Source organism: Perognathus longimembris, chromosome 3 (genome assembly GCF_023159225.1).
Source record: "Perognathus longimembris pacificus isolate PPM17 chromosome 3, ASM2315922v1, whole genome shotgun sequence".
In the NCBI taxonomy this organism is placed as follows: domain Eukaryota; kingdom Metazoa; phylum Chordata; class Mammalia; order Rodentia; family Heteromyidae; genus Perognathus; species Perognathus longimembris.
In genome coordinates, this window is record NC_063163.1 from 62,784,351 (window position 1) to 62,809,131 (window position 24,781).

General features: G+C 49.6%; 1 protein-coding gene across 1 annotated transcript; it reads right to left on the minus strand.

Annotated features, from left to right (window-relative positions):
• Positions 1-579: 579 nt before the first annotated feature.
• Positions 580-23,180, minus strand: Il17d (interleukin 17D). The gene is made up of 3 exons (XM_048341672.1): positions 23,037-23,180; positions 22,101-22,396; positions 580-910 (listed from the first exon to the last, which is right to left on the minus strand). The coding sequence occupies exons 1-3, from the start codon at positions 23,049-23,051 to the stop codon at positions 592-594; spliced, it is 630 nt and encodes a 209-aa protein (XP_048197629.1). The 5' UTR covers positions 23,052-23,180; the 3' UTR covers positions 580-591.
• Positions 23,181-24,781: the final 1,601 nt, after the last annotated feature.

The following is a 24,781-nucleotide window of genomic DNA, read 5'->3' on the forward strand; positions in this document are numbered from 1 at the left end:
AGACCTGGGCCTGGTGCCAGGTAAAAAGAGCTCCTCTCAGGATTCCAAGTATATATCTAAAACTCTATCAGAGCAAAACTGAATAGGTATATTACTAAAAAGTTTTTAATATAGTTGCTATAAATTCTTACTATAAATATAGTTTCTGCCCCTATTCAAAACGACTGTATGTTTTAAAAAAAGATTTGTAAAAGGCTTCTATAGCTGGGTGTTGGTGCTGGTAGCTCATGCCCATAATCCCAGATACTCAGGAAGCTGAGATCTGAGGCTCAAGGTTAGAGGTCAGCTTGGGCAGCAAAGTCTGTTAAGACTGTTTATGGCCAATGAACCATCAAAAGGCTGAAAGTGGAGCACAGCTGTGGCTCAGGTGGTAGAACACCAGCCTTGAGAAAACAACAAAAACCCAGGGACAATGCACAGGTCCTGAGTTCAAGCCCCAAGACCAACGTGCGCGCACACACACACACACACACACACACACACACACACACAGCTTCTATAATAGCTCTACCTTCTGACGACCCTGGATGGCGAGTTCCAAAGGCTCAGTGCAGGGACAGACCACGGGTGCGTAGCCCGGGGGGCGCAGGGCTAGGGGCTGGCGGGCTTGTCGCTGGGGCCCAGGGAGAGCTTGGCGGCCTGTTTGTCCATGCTGGAGTTGATGCTGCCCGCCTCCTTGTCGGGTTCGGGGACGCAGGTGCACCCCACCGGGATGGTGACATAGTCCTCGGTGTAGACGGCGCGGCCTCCCGCACAGGCTGGGGTGCGGCGCAGGACCACAGCGGGCACGAACACCGGGGTGCTGCGGAAGTGGAAGTCCTCCTCACCGAAAAGCCCCATCAGGCAGCCCCGGCACAGGCAGTAGGCCTCGGGCAGATACCGGGGGAAGCGCGCCGGGTCGTAGGAGATCCTGCGGGAGAGAGTAGGACGCTCATGTCAAGACCCTTGCAAGGAAGCCCGGCCACCTGGCTTCCATGCCCCTCACCATCTCTTTTTTGTTGTTGTCAGTCGTGGGGCTTGAACTCAGGGCCTAAGCGCTGTCCCTGAGCTCTTCAGCTCAAGACTAGCACTCTACCACTTGAGCCACAGCGCCATTTCCGGTTTTCTGGTGGTTCATTGGAAATAAAGTGTCTCACAGCCTTTCCTGCCCGGGCTGGCTTTGAACTGCAATCCTCAGATCTCAGCCTCCTGAGTAGCTAGGATTACAGGTGTACGCCGTTGGCGCCTGGCTCACCATGTCTTGGGATGTGGCATATGGGGGTGACTGGCCCGATCTAAGGGGACTCCTGGAGTTGGGGCCTGGGACCTAAAAACCCAGTTTTAGAGGGTGGACTGGCCAGCCCGAGACATTTGGAAAGCAAATGATGGCTTAAACTCAGTTTTATCCTCCTCCAAGCCCAGTGAAATGCCAAGTGGCCACCACAACCCGGGCTAGGGCTCAGGGAGTCACAGGTGGTCTGGGCCAGATGGCTCCTGAGAGGCAGCGAGCCCAGACCACAACCCAGCCTTATTCCCCCACCTGCACAGCCCCAGAGACCAGGGGAGTCCCTAGTGGGAACCCTGAGCCCTTTCCAAAGGCATTGTCCCCATTTCTTATGAGACTGCCGTGACCCCCAATTTCATTGTACCAATCTGCTCATCAAAAACATGGTGACTCAGTGATGAATCTGTTCTTTGTTCTGGAGGTTGGCCCTACAGGCTGCCCTATAGTTCTCATCCCCTGTCAGCTCTTAGCATCCTGGTGGCCTGTAGGAATGACTGGGGCTCAGGCTTGGGTGTATGATAGGCTCATCTGACTCAAAGCACCCAGCCTTCCATTGGTGCCCGGGACAAAGCTTCTTTCCATCATCCTTTTGGGCTGAGACCTCCGCTTGAGCTCACGAGGTTTCCCTTACCGCAGGCAGGGGGCTACAAAGGTGGTGGTTGACAGCAGAGCCCAGGCATGCCACCCAAGGTGGTGGCACGCATGCCAGAGGGCCCAGCGCTACAGAGTGACCTGTTCCCGGTGTGCTCAGGAGAATAGTCAGGGACAAGTGATGGGGAGGAACTCCACAGAGCCAGGCAGCCCCACAGCCACCCCTGCCTGAAGCTGAGGCACTCACGGGCCAGGAGTCAACAGTGCCTCTTGGCTCAAGAAAGCCACCATCAGAAAGAACAGCAGGGCCATCCATGTGGGAACCTTTTGTGTTCCCAAACATGGAAACACTGTCCAGCAAGGGCTGGGCCTGGCTTCCCTGGGAGCCACCGTTCCTTTTGTCTCCACATTTTCTGCATGCTCCCTTGCACAAACTTGGCATCGGGGACCTGCTCGAAACACATCAAACTTTCTCCCTCTGACAGAGCGCAGAAGTGGCCTGGGGCCACGTGTGAAGCCTTGGCCCCAGTGAGTGTCAGCTGGCCTGGCTTAATCCAAGAACAAAGAAGTCGTGGTCCAGGGATGATTAGAGGTGATGGAAACTGAGCTCAGAGAGGAATGTAAGTAACAGCAGGGACAGAAAAAGAGCACTGCCCCTGGGGCCTGGCGGGTAGGAAACAATTCCAAGCGGTTCCGGATGACCAAGGAGAACAATGCACGCGTTCCGGGAGGCCTGGGCCACCTGATGTGCTGTCTGATGCCCAAGTATAGCTGGGCATTTGCTGGCACAGCCTTGAGTGGCTCATCCTCCCACTTTGTAAAACATGAAATTATTTCCACTGAAAGCAGCAGAGGCTGAGTCTGTTTCCCTCACTACAATCCAAAGATCCCCATCCCCACCCCCAGCTCCAGGAACAAAGTCCTTCCCTGTTGCTCTTAGGAACCCACAAGGTGCCACGTGAGTGTGGAGACAAAATGGCCTCAAGGAGCCGGATTCAGCCGCACTGGGGGCCTGCCAGCTCAGCCCAGAAGATGTTCTGGAAGAGGCAGGGCGTAGTCAGTTCAGTCCTGAGCCTAAAGCACAGAGATGCCTCCAATCTAGATATCAATGATTGGTCTTGGATAAATCGCTCCCTATGCCTGGTTTCTTTGCAAATTGAAGGATGTGACAGCCAGTTTGATGAGGGCAAGACTGATGGGGGGGGGGGTAATTATACCAATGTGCTATGCTTACAGAAGATACTTCTAATCCATTCAGTCTTCAAGTCTTGGACGATTCCTCCAAATTTGTCTATTAAATATGTCTATAAAGTTGATCAAGTGATAGAGTGCTAGCACTGAGCAAAAAAGAAGCCAGGGACAGCGGCTGAGAATATGGCCTAGTGGCAAGAGTGCTTGCCTCGTATACATGAAGCCCTGGATTCGATTCCTCAGCACCACATATATAGAAAAAGCTGGAAGTGGTGCTGTGGCTTAAGTGGCAGAGTGCTAGCCTTGAGCAAAAAGAAGCCAGGGACAGTGCTCAGGCCCTGACTTCAAGCCCCAGGACTGGAAAAACACAAAACAAAACAAAATCAGATATACTGAAAACAGGGGTAAAACCATAGGGAAGAAAAACAAAGGAAAAAGGCATAATTTCACATAGTACATTGAAAATAACAATGATAAACCACTTATTTCCATAACTTGGAGTTCATTTCATGTAGCATCATTTTATGTGTTCATATGTACATAGTGAGCTATTGTGATCTTCTGCTGGGACTATCCTAGACATGTACTAATTATTACCAGTGAAGGAAACCATAGAGTCTATGTTTCTTTGGGTCTGGCTCACATTACTTAGTATGATTTTTTTCAGGGTGCCAAAGACTTACTGTCCCATTCTTATTTTCTCATTCTGTTCTTCTTCTTTCTCACTGTTTTGTAGCCACCAGCCTCTATTACTTTGACAACCAAGTTTTGATTTATCAACTTATCCTGCCACCTGCAAGTTCTACAGGCTACAGTTCCTTGAACTGCCTGCCTTCTCCCAACTCCTATCATGAGGGTTGGGGAGACATGACAAAGGAAGATGGTGAGCTCAAGGCCAACCTGGGCTACACAGTAAGACCTTGTCTAAAATCCCATATTCTTAAAGAAATAATGAGCTGTGCACTGGGTGGCTCCCCACTTATAATCCTAGCTATTCAAGAGGCTGAGTTGTGAAGATTGGGATTTAAAGCCAGCCCAGGCAGAAAAGTCCATGAGACACCTATCTCCAATTAACCACCAAAAAATACAAGTGAGCGTAGGAGGCCCTGAGTTCAAGCCCCAGTACTGGAACAAAAATAAGTGAGGTAGGGAGGGGGGAGGAAGAATACAAAATGATAGGTAATTATCCTGATTTGTTCATTACATAATTACGCGAGTGTGTGTGTGTGTGTGTGTGTGTGTGTGTGTGTGTGTGTATAATACCAAGGTAGGAACCATACCATATCCCCCCACAAATTATGTACAAATACTGGGTCAGTAAGAAAGTAGTACTTCGAAAGAATGGCAGCAATTCATATTGTCAGAATTGGAGCAAACCCATGGGTTGGGAGCTCCAGACCTACAATCTGCCCTGCCCAAGTGACCTTTGTTCATCTGACCTGGGAGTCCTTGACCTCCACCAACAGAAACCCCGCCCTCCCAGCTCACCGTCCACAGCAGCGCTAGGGGACATCGCCATGGGTTACCCATGTACACAGTGGCGGCAGTGAGTGGCAAACAATCGGATGATTGCATTTTTTCCAGTGCTTGGATTTCAGGACCGTGCAGCCCAGGACTGTCCTATGCGACTGAGTCTAACTCATGCCCAAGGTCATTATTAGCTCAACAAGAGCTCACACTGTCAACAGGAGCGCTTGGGGCTCTTGTGCGGAGGCACATAAATGAGATCGTTAAAAATAGTGATGTTTTCCACCCCAAGAGTTCTGAATTAATGACTCTGGAATGGGGCCAAGAGGTTGGTATTTTATTAAAAGCTCCCCAGATAATGTTCATAGACAGTCCTGGTTACAGGCCCCGAGGTCTCCACGGCTCTGAGAAATCGTGAGTCATTAAGACCTGGCCTTGAGGCTGGGAATGTGGCTTAGTGGTAGAGTGCTTGCCTAGCATGCATGAAGCCCTGGGTTTGATTTCTCAGTACCACATACACAGAAAAATCTGGAAGTGGTGCTGTGGCTCAAGTGGTAGAGTGCTAGCCTTGAGCAAAAGAAGCTCAGGGACAGTGTCCAGGGCCTGAGTTCAAGCCCCCAGGTCTGGCCAAAAAAGAAAAAGACCTGGCTTTGAGACCTGGGTGTGGCTCAGTGGTAGAGCACTTGTCTCCTGAGAGAGATGAGTTCTTTCCCCAGGATGAAAAAAAAAATAAAGGAGAGAGACAGAGACAGACAGACAGACAGACAGACAGACACACACACACACACACACACACACACACACACAGAAGTGGGATTTGTTTGAACTTTCCAGTCTTTTATTTCCTGGGCAGAGAAACCCCCTGCATCTGGGGAAGGGGATGATTCCATTGCTATAAGTGGCTCCAATTCCTAAGAGTCCTGGGCGGCAGGACCAGGAGCTGTGGGCCCTGCAGGGTCACTAGGGGGTAAATGGGGACACAGGAAGCCACAAACAGCTTCCCTCTGGGGGAAAGCGATGGCCAGGAGGCCCATCAGATCTACCCTCCTTCCATTTGCTAAGGCCCCAGGGAGTCCAAGAGCTCCAACATGTACTGCCAAGAAAGTCTGAAAAATGCTCCTCTGGCCCCGACAAACAAACATCAGTTGTGCCTTTCTCATGAAAGAGCACATGGAAGAACTCAGCCAAGGACTGCACCGGCCTGACCCCGGCACAGATTCCCGTGGGCTTCACCTGGCCAAGGGAACGAGAGGTCTGTGTGGCTCCATTGGGACTGACACCAGACTCAGCTCAGTGAAGCCGCTCCAAGGCCAACCTAGCTTGACTGCCAAAGAGCCGGCTCCAGGCCACAAGGAGCAAGAAGCCTCCATCTTGATCCTCCTCTCATTTAGGGGAAACTGAGGCACCACCAGGGAAGGGTCTTGTGCAAAGTTTCCCAGCCCACCCAGTTGCCTTCAGAGAGAGATTCAATCTGTGGACATTTAGCAACTAATCAGGCTGATCGTGGTTAAATGAAACCAGAAAATCCAAAATCCAAAATCCATTCCAAATAAAATCTGCTTCTTTAGGAAGAAAGAAGAGATTCTGGCTTTGGAAAAGAATGTGAAAGATAATTCTTCCGGAGGCAGAGAGTCTTGCAGCGGAAGGAGAGAAGAGAGAGGAGGATCCCAGATTTCTCAAAGGGTGTTTATTCCTTTGTCATGGCAAATGCCACATGTATGGGCACACAGCTGAGGAGGCGCATCTTCAAAGGGAAAACACGCTCATGCCCACGGAAGGAGGGGAAGGAATGGCTGAGCTCTCTCAGGGAAGCTGCAAGAATGTGGGTACAGAGCCATCTTTGATGTGCCTATCCTGTGCTTGGGGTGTGGGGGAGGCACCCGTGGGGGCAGCAGGAGCCCACCTGGCCAGTGAATCAGCTGTCACCACATCAGACACAAAGACAATTACCAAATCAATCTAGCCCCAGTAATGGGGCTAGAATGAACTCGGCCTGAGCACTGTCCTTGAGCTTTTTTTTTTTTTTTGCTCAAGGCTAATACTCTGCCACTCTAGCTGCAGTCCCACTACCAGCTTTTTGCTGGTTAATTGGAGATCAGAGTCTCACAGACTTTTCTACTCAAGCTGGCTTCAAACCGTGATCTTCCAATCTCAGCCTCCTGAGTAGTTAGGGTTACAAGTATAAGCCACTCGTGCATGGTTAGCTTCTTTTAATTCTAGAAGAGCTCCTGCTACTTTCTCTCTGTTACAACGTAAGGGACAGCATCTTCATGGTCCTCTTTTACCATCTTCATGTGTCACCTCTGGAAGTTGAATGTCACAAGAATGTCACTGAGTGCATTTGCCCCAGGCTTTGTGTTGGCAAGAGGGGGCATACACATTCTATTCAGGTGAGGAGTGCTCGAAGAGGTGTCCAGAGAATGAAATATGTCCCTTCCCTGGCGACTCTAGCTCACTGAGGTAAAGCCTGGCCTAAGCCTGGCCCTCAGAGAGAATAGCTATCAAAGCAGATGGTAATCCCTCCACAATGCTCCATGACAATGCTTTTATTTTTACTCTGAAACACTGATAGGTACAGTAGAGCCCCTGGATTTTGAGAAGCCCACTCGGGACAAGTCTGCATGACACTTTGGCCCTTTCAAGGTCACTCCTCCATGAAAGCATTCGGAGGGGGGAAAATACCAACATTTCTCGCCTAAGCTGCTTTAAACCTACAGCAATAAATGGGGATGAACAGGGCTGCAGGCTCCCAGCCAAGTGGCAATCTGGTTCTTTCTCCCACCCTGTCTCTCCCTTGATTTTCTTATGAGAATTTCATCAAGGCAGCACAGAAAGGACAGAAGTGTGCTAGTATGGAGACTGTACACACACACACATACACACACACACACATCAGACATGATACATAGCTATACTGAAACGAGACAGATTTTCCTTGAAGACTGATAGTAATTGATCCCAAAGTCATTAGAATAACCCACAGGCACAAAGCATGTTTTCTAAGAAAAACATGACTAAGGGGGCTGGGAATGTGGCTTAGTGGTAGAGTGCTTGCCTAGCATGTATGAAGCTCAGGGTTCGATTCCTCAGCACCATATAAACAAACAAAAAGGCCAGAAGTGGCACTGTGGCTCAAGTGGTAGAGTGCTAACCTTGAGCAAAAAGAAGCCAGGGTCAGTCCTCATTCCCTGAGTCCAAGCCCCAGGACTGGCAAAAAGAAAAGAAAGGAAAAGAAAAACATGACTGAAGATCACTACTGAAAAAGAAAGGGGCTCACTCCTATGCCAAATTCTAGACAGCAAAGGTAGGCCTACCCAGGGTGTCAGATCTGGTGTGGACACTGGCATGGTGCTGCCCCCTTTTGGCGACAGTGGCTTCTGCACCTGCCTTGGCTGACCTGATCCAGAGCCAGGGACCCTAGGAGAGCTGCTGGGGGTACATACCCCAGCACTGCTCAGTCTATGGGGGCTCTTAGTGCTGGCACACAAGCCAGAAAACACATTTCAAAACAAATGAATGGGGGCTGGGAATATGGCCTAGTGGTAAAGTGCTTGCCTCATATACGTGAAGCCCTGGGTTCGATTCCTCAGCACCATATATAGAAAAAGCCAGAAGTAGCTCTGTGGCTCAATTGGTAGAGTGCTAGCCTTGAGCAAAAAGAAACCAGGCTCAGTGCTCATGCCCTGAGTTCAAGGCCCAGGACTGGCAAAAAAAACAAAAACAAAAACAAATGAGTGGGAATTTTATTAATCAATTTAACTTATGTATGTAATGGGGCTTGAACTCAGTGCCTGGACACTGTCCCCGAGATTTTTTTTTTTTTTTTTTTTTTGCTCAAGGCTAATGCTCTACCACTTGAGCCACAACACCACTTCTGGCTTTTTGGTAGTTAATTGTGCTGGCTTCAAACTATAATAATCGGATCTCAGCCTCCTGAGTAGCTAGGTGTGAGCTACCAGCACCTGGCTGAGTGGGAGTTTTTTAGAAGGAGAAATAAAATGTATACCCTTCCCTAAAGTTATCGGACGGTCTCCCTTACCACCCAGGGAGGAACTGGAGTTTCTTCCCATGCACACTATTATACTACACTTTTCAGGATATTTTTCTTTCCAAATATAATGTTTTTCTTCCTGTACATGCACATCTACAATAGAGTTTAATTTAGCCAGGCACTGGTGGCTCACGCCTGTAATCCTAGCTACTCAGGAAGATGAGATCCGAGGATCACAGTTCAAAGCCAGCCTGGGCAGGAAAGTCCATAAGATTCTTATCTCCAATTAACCACTCAAAAACCAGAAGTGGGGCTGGGAATATTGCCTAATGGCAAGAGCACTTGCCTCCTACACATGAAGCTCTCAGTTCGATTCCCCAGCACCACATATATGGAAAACGGCCAGAAGGGGCGCTGTGGCTCAGGTGGCAGAGTGCTAGCCTTGAGCAGGTAGAAGCCAGGGACCGTGCTCAGGCCCTGAGTCCAGGGCCCAGGACTGGCCAAAAAAAAAACAACAAACAAACAAACAAACAAAAAAAAAACCAGAAGTGGTGCTGTGGTCCAAAGTGTAGAGCATTAGCCTTGAGCAAAAAAGCTCAGGGACAGGCCCCAGCCCTGAATTCAAGCCCCATGACTGACAGGGTATTGGTGGCTCACATCTAGAATTCTACCTACTCAGGAGGCTAAGATTTGGGGATTGAGGTTCAGAGCTAGCCCAGGCAGGAAAGTCAAGTGGAGTTGAGGAGTTTTGTCAGCCACGGGGCTTGAACTCAGGATCTGAGCACTGTCACTGACCTCTTTGTGTTCAAGGCTAGTGCTCCACCACCACTTTGAGCCTCAGCTCCACTTCTGGCTTTTGATTGTTTAACTGGAGATAAGAATCTCCTGGGGACTTTTCTGCCCGGGATGGCTTCAAACTATGATCCTCAGATCTCAGCCCCCTGAGTAGCTAGGATTACAGGTGTGAGCCACCAGTGACCAGCATGGAGAACCATCTCGAGTGAAAAACCTAAAGCACAGACAGCATGAGGTGCTGAGTTCAAGCCCTTGTACTGGGAATAAATAAATAGATAAAGCATGCTAAAAAAACAATAGATTAGAACAAGTATAACACTATAGTAAAAGCTATGGGGCTATGTTCTCTCTCCAAGTATCTTTGTGTACCGTGCTCCCCCTTGGGAGGTGCACAGCAGGCAGGGGGAGATGGTGGAAGTTTAGGAGGTGTCACCAGAATGCATGGTGGCACTATGTGGCTGACACAGCACAAGAGGGACACTTCATACCCCAGTCAGGACACAGTGGCAGAGCACAAGACCTCAGGGCACCACTCAGAACAGCAAGCAACTAAAAACTCAGGTATTAGCTCTGGGATTTCACATTTAATAGCATAGGTGGCAGTTAGCTTTGGTTAACTGAAAATAAAATAAACTGAAAATCAGGGATTGAAGCAGACCTTTATTTCGCTATTGTCACATGTCTTTGATAACTTCTGTCATTTGGGACAGGGTCTCAGTAGCACAGTTGGAAGTCTCCAACTCACCATCCTCCTGCCTCAGTCTCCCAAATGCTTAGGTTGGTGTGGGCCACCAACCCCAATGGCCTCTGATAACATACATACATACATATATATGTGTGTATATATATATATAATGTTATGCCAGTCTTGGGACTTGAACTCAGGGCCTGGGTGGTATCTCTGATCTTTTGTGCTCAAGGCTAGTGTTCTACCACTTTGAGCAACAGCACCATTGCCAGCTTTTTAGTAGTTAATTGGAGATAAGAGTCTTACAGGCTTTCTAGCCCAAGCTGGCTTTGAACCGGGATCCTCAGATGTCAGCCTTCTGAGTAACTAGGATACCCAGCTAATTTTTAAAATTTGATGGAGGAGGGCTGGGAATGTGGCTTAGTGGTAGAGTGCTCGCCTTGTATGCATGAAGCCCTGGGTTCGATTCCTCAGCACCACATAAAAAGAGAAATCCACAAGTGGCACTGTGGCTCAAGTGGCAGAGTGCTAGCCTTGAGCAAAAGGAACTCAGGGACAGTGCTCAGGCCCTGAGTCCAAGCCCCAGGACTGGCAAAAAAAAAATCCAAAAAAAAAAATTGATGGAGGAGAGAATGAGATATCTAGTGCCTGAGGCTGGAGGAGAGCAGAGGGCCAGTCGCGCCCCACCGTGTTCCTGCATAGGTCTGGTATGAATGTGACCACTGGCTCATGGACACGGCACACAAGCAACTGGGTGTCTGCGATGAGGGTAGCAAAGTCATTCTTTCTATAAACCAGCCTTTTACTACTGAAAAAATCACTTTATTTAGTTTGTTATTGTCAGTAGTGGGTTTTGAACTCAGAACCAGGTCACTGTCCCTTAGCTTTTCTGCTCAAGGCTAGCACTCTACTATGTGAGCCACAGACCCACTTCGGGCTTTTGGGCAGTTAATTGGCAGTAAGAGTTTCACAGGTTTTCTTGCTCGGGCTGGCTGTGAACATTGACCCTCAGATCTCAGCCTCTGGAGTAGGAGTCATGAGCCACCCAAACTCAGCTTCAGCTGAGGAAACTCAGAGGCAATGCTGGTGATCACAGCAATGGATTTGTTGCAGCACGCAGTCACCCCATGAATGCATGGCTGAGGCAGTAACTGGAAGCTGCCACTCAGGGACCAAATTAGCAAGCAGAATATTCCCAGGCACTAGGAGTGGCCCCTTTCTTCTTCCCAGTGGGCACTGGGCACTGTACTGCGCTCTGGTGAGTGGGCTCTGAGGCGGCCTCCAGCCCCTTGCTGTCATTCATTGTCTGGGCACCCCTAAGGGGAATTTATGTGCTTCTGATTTTTCCCTCTTCCCAAAGTTTAGGTGCCTCAGTGCCCCTTAGGAAGGCATCCTACTCATGTCCTGGGGGCCTCGCTGCCCCCGCCCCCTTCCACCCCAGCAACTCCCTGGTGGCCCAAGCATCTATTTTTAAGTCCCTGTCCTGTCCTCTCTCTCCTTCGCTTCTGTCCCGGCTCCCGGTTTTCTTTTCCATTTCCCCATGTGTTACTGCCAGCCAAGAAATTGTTTACTGTAAAATAAATTTAGGGATCATCTCTTAGACTCCCTGGAGGGGAAAAAAACCAAATAAGACCCCCCAAAATATGATGCATTCTTCCGATCCTAGAAACAAGATATCTTTAGACTGCCACTACAAATTGGAAAATGTAAGCCATCTCCAATTCACGTGTCACCACACACAGCACTGTGTTCTTAACCCTCGGTAAACTTCTACTTGCCTTGCAATCTGTTTCTTAATATGTGACGGTGCCTTTGCAAACAACTGACCAGGCAAGTAGACTCGTTTTATTTTTGGCACCTGTTTTTTGTTTGTTGAACAGAAGAGAAATAAACATCATGCCACCAAGTCAATGAGAAAATACTTTCCTATTCTGGGAGTGGCTGTTGCTCTCCTAAGAGCAACCCGGGCAGGAAGCCAGCTGGATGGGCCCAGAGGTGCTTGGGATGAGGATTCCGGCTCTGGCCATGTTGGACCTCTCACCTGGAGACATCTTTCATCCCAGCCCATCCCTGACATGGAGTTTCAGGGCCGAGAGGACCCCCCTCCCCAATGTCCACAGTGCCCATAGCCTAGGCACAGGTCCTTTCCCACCCAGACTGTGCAGGCATCCTGTCTGCCCTGAGCCTTATTTTCTTCAGAATCTGCTTTCCTTTGGGGTCCAGGAATTTCTCTTTCTGCATTCAACTTAATGGCACTGTCTCTAGTGGACATGGTGGCGCACACGCCTACAGTTCCGCTACTGGGGATGCTGAAGAAGGGAGACAGCTCAAGCTCAGAAGTTTAAGACCCAGATCAGTGACATGCTGAGATCTTGCCTCTTAAAGAAAATAATTTTGTGGGCTGGGAATATGGCCTAGTGGCAAGAGTGCTTGCCTCCTGTACATGAAGCCCTGGGTTCAATTCCCAGCACCACCTATATAGAAAATGGCCAGAAGTGGCACTGTGGCTCAAGAAGCAGAGTGCTAGTCTTGAGCAAAAAGAAGCCAGGGACAGTGCTCAGGCCCTGAGTCCAAGCCCTGGGACTGGCAAAAAAAAAAGAAGAAGAAAGAAAATAATTTTGCATATGTTATGGCATGACTCTCCCTCCCTGTTCTCTTCCCTCTCTCTGTCTCCCTCTCTGTCTTTTTCCACTGAGGAACTGAACCAGAGCCTCTGGCTTGCTAGGTAAGCACTCTACCATTTGAACCACACTCTCAGCCCCCCCCCTTTTTTGGACAGAGTCTCACTATGTATTCTAAGATGGCCACAAACATGAGCTCTCCTAAGTAGCTGGGATTACAGATGTCACCACTGCACCCAACCAGTTCCTCACATAACACAGAAGTGATGGTATGCTTTGCCCACTTTAAGGTGGTGACTGATCAATCCACCTAAAGCACTGTAGAGCTGTCTCATTCTTTGTAGCATGGAGTATTCTCCTAAACTCACTGCTGGGCTATATGAATTACAGGAATGAGTTCATATCCTTGTTTACCTATCATTTGGTACATGGACAGACACATGGGTCCAAAGGAGAAATACTGGTAAGTTGAATGACTAGGTTAAAATATATGTGAATTTATAAATTAGGTATCAGTTTATATAAATATAAATTTGTATACATATAATTACATAGTTGCCTGCAGTAATATTATGCTTGTAATCCCAGTTACTCAGAGCGAAGCAGGATGACTTAAGCGCAGAAGTGCAAGGGCAGCTGGGGCAACATCCCAACACCTCATCTCAAAAAATCTTTTCCTTTGATAGTTAACACCCAACTGCCTTTTGTAAAAGTTGTGGCACCTCCCAACTCTCTACTGCACAAGGGAGGCTATTTTCTTTCTCCATCCTCACATCCTCCTCAAAGCAACATGGTAGTTGTAAAAGATCTTGCTGAGTGCTGGTGGCCTGTAATCCTAGCTAATCACGGGGCTGACAGCTCGGAAGATGGAAGATGGAAGCTAACCTGGGCAGGAGAGTCCCTGAGACCCTGATGTCTAGTTACCCAGCAGACGCCAGAAGTGGTGAGGTGGCTCAAGGGGTAGAGTGCTAGCCTTGAGCAAGAGTGTGAGGCCCTGATTTTAAGTCCAGTACTAGAACAATAATAAATCAACAAATAAATAAAGGAAATGAGACCTTTGTGATCTAGGTTGCAAATATTTTCCCCCTGGTTTCTCCGAGTTTCTCTCTTTTTTTCCCCCTAAAGAAGAACTAGCATGAACCAGCACACAGTTACGTAATTGCAGTTTTCAACCTTATCTTTTATAGCATTTGGGGACTGTGAGCTGCTAACGAGCCTCCTCCAACCCAAGATTACAAATGTAACTGATGGTGTTTTTCTCCTCCTTTGTGGGTTTTTCTTTTTCATTTAAATCTTTATGTCATCTAGAATTTTCTTCTCACACAGTTGTGAGATCCTGCTGTATTTGTCCCAGCTGGCAACCCAGTTGTGCATACACCCTGATGCCGCTCTTCCCCAAATACCTGGAAAGCTTCCTGACATCCCAAATACCTATTTTTGTACTACTGCATTTTTTTTTATTAGGTGTGCAAGTATTGGAGCTTTGAACTCAGGGCCTGGGCACTGTCCCTGAGCTTTTGTGTTCAAGGCTAGTGCTCCATTCCACTTCTGTTATTTTAGTGGTTAACTGGACATAAGAGTCTCATGGACTTTCCTGCCCGGGCTGGCTTCAAACTGTGATCCTTAGATCTCAGCCTCCTGAGTAGTTAGGAGTACAGGTGTGAGCTACCAGCACCCAGCTCCAAATGCCTATTTTAAAAGCCATCTTACCACCTAAAGATTCTTCCTGTATGCACTAATATTGCTAACTTGCAGTGTTTCCCTATCCAACCTTCTTTGAGCTCTTGCCAACTGTCTTGCCTATAGAAATATGTTTATCTTGTTTCTTGGTACCACAGGGGAAAGGCTCTAAGACCTCTAGTACAAAATGTCCAATTCTCCTAAGCTCAGCTCCCTTATAGAAATGTATCAAGAAGACTTAAGCCACCCCTAGATGACTTGCAATTCCTAATATATGTGCATGTCCTGTAAGTTGTTGTTGTGGTATATTGTTTGGGAAACAATGAGGGGGAAAAATCATGTCAGGCCCAGAGAGAAAAAGAACATTATGTTTTCTCTCTTATATGGGAGCTAGAATTAATTTATAAATACACGAGTAAACACTTTGGGGGTGGTATACAGCATACACAAATGTATTAATCAAAATATGGTAGATTCAAGGGAGAACTCAAACTGTATAATACCTTGGAATGACTAACTCACAGTCCAACAAAATAAACACCAGGATATCAATCCTGGAAAGGTGGTGGTGGTGGTGGTAGAGGAAGCGGGGGTAGAGGAATGAAGAGAGGAAAGGGGGAGAAGGCAGTCATAAAATTCAATGGAAGCCTGGTGCCAGTGGCTCACGCCTGTAACCCTAGCTACTTAAGAGGCTGAGATCTGAGGATTGCAGTTCCAAGCCAGGCAGGGCAGGAAAGCCTGTAAGACTCTTACCTCCAATTAACCACCAGAAAACTGGAAGTGGCGCTGTGGCTCAAGTGGTAGAGTGCTAGCCTTGAGCTGAAGAGCTCAGGGACAGCACCCAGGTCCTGAATTCAAGCCCCACAACTGACCAAAAAAACCACAAAAAACATAGCCTACAAAATTAAGAAAATTGATGATAGAGGCAGGATTGGGAGGGATGGGGGAGAATGATAACAGGGGTGATATTGATCTAGATAATTGTATACATAAACTGCTTTGTTGGATGGCAACTCCTATGTACAAGTACTTAAAGATTAGATATATGCTTTTGATTGTTTTCTAAGATTTTTGGTACCTGGGGCTTGAACTCTGGGCCTGGGCCCTGTCCCTGATTTTTTTTTTCCTTAAGGATAGTTCTCTACCACTTGAACCACAGCTCAACTTCCTGCTTTATTTTTTATTTACTTATTTTTTTAAACAGTGAGATTTTATTTTATTTATTTATTTATTTTGACAGTCCTGGGCCTTGGACTCAGGGCCCGAGCACTGTCCCTGGCTTCTTTTTGCTCAAGGCTAGCACTCTGCCACTTGAGTCACAGCGCCACTTCTGGCCATTTTCTGTATATGTGGTGCTGAGGAATCCAACCCAGGGCTTCAAGTATACGAGGCAAGCACTCTTGCCACTAGGCCATATCCCCAGCCCAACTTCCTGCTTTATAATAGTGAGTTAGAGAGAAGAGTCTCATTGGATTTGCTGTCTGGGCTAGCTTTGAACCATGATCCTCAGATCTCAGCCTCTGGAGTAGCTAGGGTTACAGGCATGAGCTACCAATGCCTGGCTTTCTAAGACTTTTGATATGCTGTTAGTTGGATGTGTGGAAGTGGAACCTGCAGATCTAGGAGGGCTAGGGCAACCCCTTGGCCCCTGAGCTGGAAGCCACCTCTTTCCCTGGCCACTGGGGTCCTAAGTGAGGTGCCAGACTTTGAAGTCAGGCCCCACCACGTGAACCCCATTTTAGAATCGAACCCTGAGCCAATCAGATTTGTACCTGTGTGCTAATCTTGCTTGCACAGCTGATTGTTGTAACCTTGTTCTTTGCCTTTATAAGCCCTGTGTAATCACAGCTCGGGGCTTCCTCCTAACCTCCGCTGTGTCGGTGGGTAGGACGAGGCCCGAGTTGGCAGCTCGTTCAATAAACCCTTGCCTTGCTTTTGCATTTCGGAGTGTCTGAATCTCGGTGGTCTTCTTGGGGGTGGTCTTGCAACTTGGCACAACATTTGGGGGCTCGTCCGGGATAGCCCCAGAGACCCCGAGATCCCAGACTCCGAAGGTAAGAAAACAGCACTGTTCATTTATCTTGTCCTGTAATTTGTCTGTTTGTCTGTTTTGCTTTTGCTTAAACTTGTAGGGCGCGAGTCAGTTTGGTTTTTGGCCGGAACTGACCAGGAGGGCCTCCTAAATGAGACTCAACCCGCCCACCTTGTACTTGGGTCTGCTCCTTCTGCTTATCTGGCAGGAAGTTGTGGGCCAACTTGGGTCCACTCCTCCTGTACCCTGGCAGGAGGTTGTGGGGCAACTTGGGAGATCTCCAACTCGTAACTCGGGTCCACTCCTTCTGCACCCTTGCAGGAGGTTGTGGGCCAACTCGGGTCCACTCCTTCTTGCAGGAGGTTGTGGGCCAACTCGGGTCCATTCCTTCTGCACCCTTGTAGGAGGTTGTGGGCCAGCTTGGGAGATCTCCAACTCGTAGCTTTTCTTAGGCCTGTGTGTTTTCCTCCTTTTGTATTATCTTGAGGACCTCCATCTAGCCCCCTAGACTTGATCCTAGCTCACTGGAGGGAGGTTAAGGAGATAGCTCAGAACCAAGGTGTGGCCCTTAAAAGGGAAAAGTGGATCACCCTGTGCAAGTCAGAATGGTCCACCTTTGAGGAAATTGAGGGAGCTTTGACATAGGGAGGAAGCACGGAGGAGGAAATGTTTCCCGCTCCATACTCCCCATCCCAGTTAACTCTACAAGAGGAGGACTCTGAGGAAAATGTTTCAGCTGTGCCCTCCGCTCCGGAGGGTCCTGCCCAGTCAACCCAACGGCGCCGACAGCCCAGGACACGGACGCATCAGCCCCAAGTCCAAGTCCTGACCCGCAGCCGCCAACGGGGTGGTGGATGTAGGGCCAGCCCAAGCCACCCACAGGTGGCAGGGAGTGACCTCACCATGCTGCGTTGTCATCTCTGTGTTGTTTGTAAGTCTAACAGTCTCTTTTGTGTCAAACCTGCATAGCTCATTGGAAAGATGTACAGGCAATGGTTCACAATCAGAGTGTGAGTGTCCACAGAAAGAACTCTAGGGGACCCCCACCCAGCCTTCTTAAGCAGAAAATTGTTTGGTGCGCTAAAATGTTTTACTAAGACTAAAAATGTTTTACTAAAACTATCAAGCCCTGGGAAATGAGGCTGGAGAATGCTAAAATCATTTGTTAAAGGTTTTTGTCTTAAAATGTACGGCCGATGCTTATTCAGCGCGCTTTAAGATCTTTTGAAAATGTATGTGTGTGTGCATGTGTGAGTGTGAACATGTTCAAGACTGCAGTATGATGCAAAACTAAGTTTAAATTCAAAGGTCTTCATGCCATGCAGTAACTGGGACTGAAGAAAAAACAAAAAAAAAAGAGGCTCTTTTAAAACAAGCAGCACGTAAGCAAAGGGTGGCACCTGGTTTCAGATTGCCTGTGAGCTTCAGTTTTTCCGATGCAGATAAAAGCTAAAGTGTTGTGTTAGTGTTAAAAAGGCTTTGGAAATCAAGAATACATTTCTAGATAAGAAATTTGGAAGTAAAATTGTCCTAAATAATTATTGCAAAGTGAGAAAAGGAGAATTATGGCTACCAAAATGTTTTAATTGCCATTCCAGCTTCTTTGTAGGTTTTTTGTAACAGTTTCCAGCAGGCCCACAGAGAAGCACAGGTGATTCCTACAAGTTTGTCAAGATCTAATACTGACCCTTAATAAGTTCCAGGTAAGAGAGCATGCTTAAAAACTACTTCTATGTGGACCACCTTGTTGCTTATAATTGGAGTAAAGTGGCCCCTTATAAGACTCATTGATCTGAATCTGCGGTTCGAAGCCAGCCCGGGCAAAGAAAGGTCCCTGTGAGAGACTTGTCTCTAATCAGCCAGCAGAGTGCTGGGAACGGAGTGGTGTGGAGCTCAAAAGTGGTAGGGTGCTAGTCTTGAGCTGGAGAGCTGAGGGACAGCACTCAGGCCCTGAGTCCAAGTCGAAAGTCACTCCTGGGACAAAAGTGATGGAGCATCCAGAGGCAGTAAGCCACTGCTTGGATGGCAGAGATGGTGTCAGATCCTAGAGTCACTCCTATTTGGCCTTTCAAAAGTTAATCAAAGCCGGGAAGTCCTAGAAGAATAGTTCATAAGCATGCCTTTCCAATGCACATGTCTGTCTACTGGGCAGGAATTTGCCAGTCATCTGTGATAGTGGTTAGTAAGGGTAAGTTTGTCAAATGAGAGGATAGATTAAAATCTCACCCCCCGCATTTACTCAAAGCCCTGACTGGCAGTAAGAATTTTAAGCTGATACATCTGTTTAGGAAAGAAAGCTTGTAGACCTGAGATTGTGTTGTGTCCTTATTGAGATCTGTTAAAGGCCTGTCAGCTTGCCAATGCCCCCAATCAACAGATTAACCACGGTGGAAGGGACCCTAGACGGCATCGCCACTTGGGTTCATTGCTTCCACGCCAGGCCAGCTGACCCCTTTGCCCTGGATGACAACTACCGTGGTGGAACATGGGAGGTCTCCAAGCACCCAACTCAGCCGCTTTGCCTTCGCCTCAAGACTGAGACTAAGGTTATAGGTTCCTGGCTAGGTAAGGTCAACGCCCCTGAGTCAGCCTGAAGAAATTACAGAAGATGGATGATCTTCACCCATCAGCCCCCCTTTAAAATCAAGGGACCAGAGTTGTTTTTGGGAAGATGAGGCAGGATAAACTAGAGACATGCAGAACAGAGGTACAGAGAATATTCTTGTAAGAAATGGTGACAGGCCCTTTGGTTACTACATTGGGTCCTACTGGCCCATGCCTTACCTCTATATCATCCCCTAGACATGCAAGCCATTGAAATGGACAGAATGGAGCCATGATTGGCTCCCAAGGTACCAAAAAGAAAAAGGGGGAAATGAGGTGCCAGACTTTGAAGTCAGGCCCCACCACGTGAACCCCATTTTAGAATCGAACCCTGAGCCAATCAGATTTGTACCTGTGTGCTAATCTTGCTTGCACAGCTGATTGTTGTAACCTTGTTCTTTGCCTTTATAAGCCCTGTGTAATCACAGCTCGGGGCTTCCTCCTAACCTCCGCTGTGTCGGTGGGTAGGACGAGGCCCGAGTTGGCAGCTCGTTCAATAAACCCTTGCCTTGCTTTTGCATTTCGGAGTGTCTGAATCTCGGTGGTCTTCTTGGGGGTGGTCTTGCAACTTGGCACAACACTAAGCACTCCATTAGGAGTCCAATGAGGTGCATCTACCACCCCTCTAGCCCAAGAGGCTCTACACTTTGTAGGTCTTTTTTTTTTTTTTTCAGTTGAACTAAGGATCTGGGTGCTGTCTCTGAGTTCTTCAGCTCAAGGCTAGCACTCTTACCACTTGAGTCACAGAGCCACTTCCGTTATTCTGGTGGTTAATTGAGAGCTAAGATTCTCACAGACTTTCCTGCCTGGGCTGGCTTTGAACTGCAAGCATCGGGTCTTCAGCCTCCTGAGTAGCTAGGATTACAGGGGTGAGCCACTGGCACCTGGCCTCACTTTCCCATTAACATTTTTTAAATGGTTATAGAGGTGATGTACAGATGGGTTACAGTTACATAAGTCAGGTAGTGAGTACATTTCTTTTTGGGCAGTGTCATCCCTTCCCTTGCTTTCTCCAAGTTTTTCCCTCCCATCCCCACTTACAAGTATCTGGTAAATATCACTGCTACATTTGTTCACCCTTGTCCCTCCATTTCTGTGCCCCCCCTTACCCTCCCCAAGACAGACAAATGAACAAACAAGACAAAAAGAAGAGAAAAATAGCAACAAATTAAAAACTTTGTTTCCATTGCCATGATCAGATGCACAGAGGCATTGCATCCCTGTGTTGGGTCTCACTTTCTCTAATCTTCTCACAGACCCCAGAGGTGGTGAGAGGGGTTGAGGGATTGGGGGGAGGGGGGGGGAGAGAGGGAAGCTGAGGCCTCCAGGCTGGAAAGCAGGGCTGTCTGCAGCCCTAGCCCACTGCCATTCCCTGAAGACTGTCTCCAGGGCAAGCTACCAATGTCATTATTGCTGCTAAAATGTGAAAGGGGCTATAGGAGATTCCTCAAGTCCCCTGATCTATCTCTGTTCCTGGGACCACCCAGCCCTGAGGTTCCACACATGACAGGTGGGAGAGCAGCCCCTACTGAGTCTAAATAACCCTGTGGACAGGTCTCACCCATAAGCTCCTTTCCCCACCCCTCTCACTCCAATACAGCCTGGGGAAGACACTGGCATCAGTGCCTACAGAGGGCAGCCAGAGGGCAGCCTAAGCTACCAGACTGCACCATGTTAGGGCTAGGACTCCCAGCTTGCTCTCCAGCCTTGCTCCCTCCTGAGCTCCAATGCCCACACACAGGGCTGCCTTTCTTCCCTGTGCCTCTCAGGCCCAACAGTGAACTCCTCCCTTCCTCTCAGAACACTTCACATTTTGTTTCCCTCTTTGCTTAAATAGAGTGAATAACCTAAGCCAAAAAACATGGGCAGTGTACCCAACAGGGCTTGAAACCATGCTGTGCGCTGAGCTTATGCCTTTCAGCACACTGGGACTTCAGTCCCAGCCAGGCAGCAGCTTCTTCTGGAAGAAAGCCAGACCCTGGTCTTAAAACTTACTCTCTAATCCTGTTTAGCATAACAAAAGCATAAGATGAGGCTGGAGAAGTAGAGGGAATGGTGGGAGGACAGGAAAGCAAGAGGATGAGACTGGAAAGGTGGTCTGCTACTTTCACGTCAAGGAAGCCCAGGTGTGTTTGGTTTTGGTGGCAGTATTGAGACTTGCTCCCAAGGCCTGAGCACTGTTCTTAAGTTTTTTCGCTCAAGGCTGGCACTCTGCCACTTGAACCACACCTTTATTTCTGGCTTTTTGCTGGTTAATTGGAGATAAGAATTTCGTGGACTTTCCTGCCTGGGCTGGCTTCAAACCACCATCTCAGCCTCCTGAATAGCTAGGATTACAGGGTGAACCGCTGGCATCAGGCTTTCATGTTATTTTCATGAGATCTCCCCGTCTGCACGGGTAAACTAGCACACAGTGGAAGCTTTCAGCACCAAGAAGTCTCCATCCACGTAGGCTCTCAAGAAAACGCCTGGATTTCCACATCAGAACTTTAACAGGTCTTCTGTGCAAAGTTCCACACAAACAGACCACTTGGTTTGATTCCTCAAACCAAGGTAGAAAAAGAACCCCCTTAACTATGCACCTGGCAAAGAAGTGGGGCTCATTTGAATTAATGGAAAAGCAAATAAGGGGAAGCAGGATTCCTTCATGGAATTCCTGCGTGTGCTGGAATGAACTAATGAATTGGTTATTCCACCTGCCCACTCCCTGCCTAAAAGGTTAATGCCTCCATACCTACTCATCCCTCTCACTAACTCGATCCCTTGTGACCCACAAGGACCTGCCCCACCCACAGGCCTACCGCGCCTCAACTAGTCCCAGGACACTGGCTCCACCTGTCCCCGCCCATCCTGTTCCAGTCTTAGCACCCTGGTCCCTTTCCATTTGCTCCACATGCCCCACCCCGCCCCGCCCCACTTGCTCCACCCGGCCACGCCCACCCACCCCACTTGCTCCGCCTGGCTCCACCCGCTCCACTCTGCCACGCCCACCTACCCATTTGCTCCCCTGGGCACCACCCGCCCCTCCTTACCCGGCTCCTCCCGACTCTAGCTCCACCAGGACACGCCCACTCGCCCCATTTTCTCCACGTGGCCACGCCCACCCGCCCAGTGCTCCACCGGGCCCCGCCCCACTGGCTCCACCGGCCCCGCCCCGCCCCGCGCGGCCAGCTCACCTGTATGCCCAGGGCGACACGCTGCGCAGGTTGGTGGGCGTCTGGAAGCGGCGGTCGGCCCGCCTGCCCCCTGCCGGGCAGCTGGCGTTGCGCGCCTGCTCGCGCGGCCCCAGCTGCAGTGTGTGGTGGAAGGCGCTGAGCACGCCGGCCGCCAGGCGCCCGTACAGCTGCTCCAGGAGCTCCTCGGGCCGGTCGGCGCAGCCCCGCGGCCGCGTCGGCCGCCTGCCCGCCCTCGGCGCGCCCGCCGCCCGGCCCGGCGCCAGCGCGAGCAGGAAGCCGGCCACGAACATCCAGACCTGCGGGACAGGCCGTACTCAGCGCCAGAGCCCGCCGCTCGCCCGCGCTCCGCCCCACCCCGCCCCGGCCGCCCGCAGCCCCCCGGGGGACGCCTCCCGCAGCGCCGCGGAACCGCGAGGCCCTCCGGGAGCATGGGTGCCGCGCGGGCCGGCCCCCGAGCGCCGTCCCCGCCGGCCCGCTGCCCGCGGGGGCCCCGCGGCCCCGCCCGCCCCCGGCCCGCGCGGCCCGCGCGGCCCGCGCGCCCCCGGCCGCCGCCGCCGCCGCCACCGCCCCGGACCGGAGCCCGCGCGGGGGGCGGGTGCGGGGCGCGCGTGCACGTGTGCGTGTGTCTGCCGGGCTGCTGCGCGGCGGGCTGCGAGTGCCTGTGACCCGCCGCCGCCCCCGCTCACCCCCGCTCGCGCCATCCCGGCCCTTCGGCCGTCCCGCCTGCTAGGAGCTCGCGCCCGGCCAGCAACGCCCGGACCGCCGCCGCCCCTCGCCACCGCGCCCCGCCTCGTCATCCGCCCGCCCCCGGCGCCCGGGACCCGACGCCCCGCACGAAGCCCCCGCGGCCCCGGAGGACGCAGACGCCGCGCATCCCGGACATCCAGGGCTCGGCACGCGTGGCCCCCGGGGGCGTCGTCCACCCCATGTACTTACCAGCATCCCCAACATCGCGTCCCCCCAAAATGTCCTGGGGTTTCTTCTTTTTTTAAATGACGAGATCGATGTTATGAGCGGTTCTTTAGCTGAATAAATAAAGGCGGGGGGGGGCTGCACCAATGGGGGGCTCCGAGCTGCGGGGCGCTGGGCTGGCTGCGCCCGCGGGAGCTGCTGGGGTTGGGGTTGGGGCTGGGGCTGGGCCAGGCCGGCGCCGTCCCCGCCGGCCGGAGGAGGTGGCGACTGCTGCCTTGCGAAGGGCGGACCGTGGGCAGAGCCGGCCGCGGGGCGCTGCTCCGAGCGTTCAAGCCATCCACGCGTGGACGCGGCCACCTGGAGGGAGAAAGGACTGCCGCCTACAGCACCCCCTTCCCCTTCTCAGATTCCAGAGGTGGGAAGAGAGATCTAATAAATAAATAAATAAAAGTCTATTTTCAGTAAGGTGGGAAGAAGCTCTCCCTCCTTTCTCCCCAACATCCAGAAAATGATCCCGTGCCTCTAAAAAGAGAGAAAAGAAAAAGCCAAGGACTAAATACCTCCCCCCGTCTGACTCGTTGATGGCTGGAAATGGGCATCTCTTGGTCTGTTCCTACAGTGCTGGAGAATTCCACCCCACGTGTGAGCAGTCATGTAAAAAGAAGCCCAATATTCTGTGAATAAATTAAACACTGAAATGACAGACTGTATTTTAAGAGCACACAAGAAACTTGCTCATTTGTTGTTCGTTCTACCAATAAATGTTTAATTTTTGCTAGCTGGTGGGCTAATGAATATGATTATTTTATTTTAATAAAAATAAACGATAGCAGCTGGCAGCTTTTGAAAGTACAAAGTTTTTCCTTTATGATTCCCTAAATGGCTTGCAGCTTTGGCATTTGACTAAGTTGTAAACCACTGGCTGCTAACAGTTCAGTTATGTGGTATTGAAAAACAATGTAAATGTTCAGAACTGAGGGGCTGAGGAGCTGCTCTAGTATTTACTGTTCAAAATCTCTTTGAATTCTCCAGGCAAGTTACAGTTCTCAGTGAGTAAACGTTTGTTTGGGGTTATAAAATGCTTTCTGACTAGCAGATAAATCATTCTTGTTATTTCCTTTGTTGTAAAATGGGAATAAAGATACTAGCACACACTGCTTATTTTCTATTTAAAAAAATGGTGTAGGAGTCTTAGGAAAAAGATTATCACTGCATGAGTGACTACAGCATCTTCTCCTATGTTTGGTGACACGTGCCAGACTTAAGGCTTGCTCAGTATTGAACAAAGTACCTCCCACTGGCTAATCAGGAAACTTCTCACTTCTCCCTAATTACTTTGAAAACAGGAGAGAAAACATTTGCTTTCTAACAGTTTTGAAAGTACTCTGTTGTTAGAACATGAAATTCATCTGTCTAAATGGAGGAAAAAGTCTTACAAACAGGAGAAAGCATTATTCTGTATATGTGTGTGTGGGGGGGTGTACTAGGCCTTGAACTCAGCACCTAGGTGCTGTATCTTAGCTTTCTTGCTCAAAGCTGACATTTTTACCCACTTGACACACAGCTCCACTTCTGGCTTTGTGGTGGTTAAGTTGAGGTAAGAGTCTCATGGGCTTTGAACTGTGATTCTCAGAGCTCATCTTCTTGAGTAGCTGGAATTACAGGCACTTGAGCCTGACTACATCCTCTCTGATTCTCAGCTGCCCCAAGACCAGAACATCTTCAAGATTCCTTAGTGCACGTCAAGCTGTTGGGGCAAAAGGTCTTAT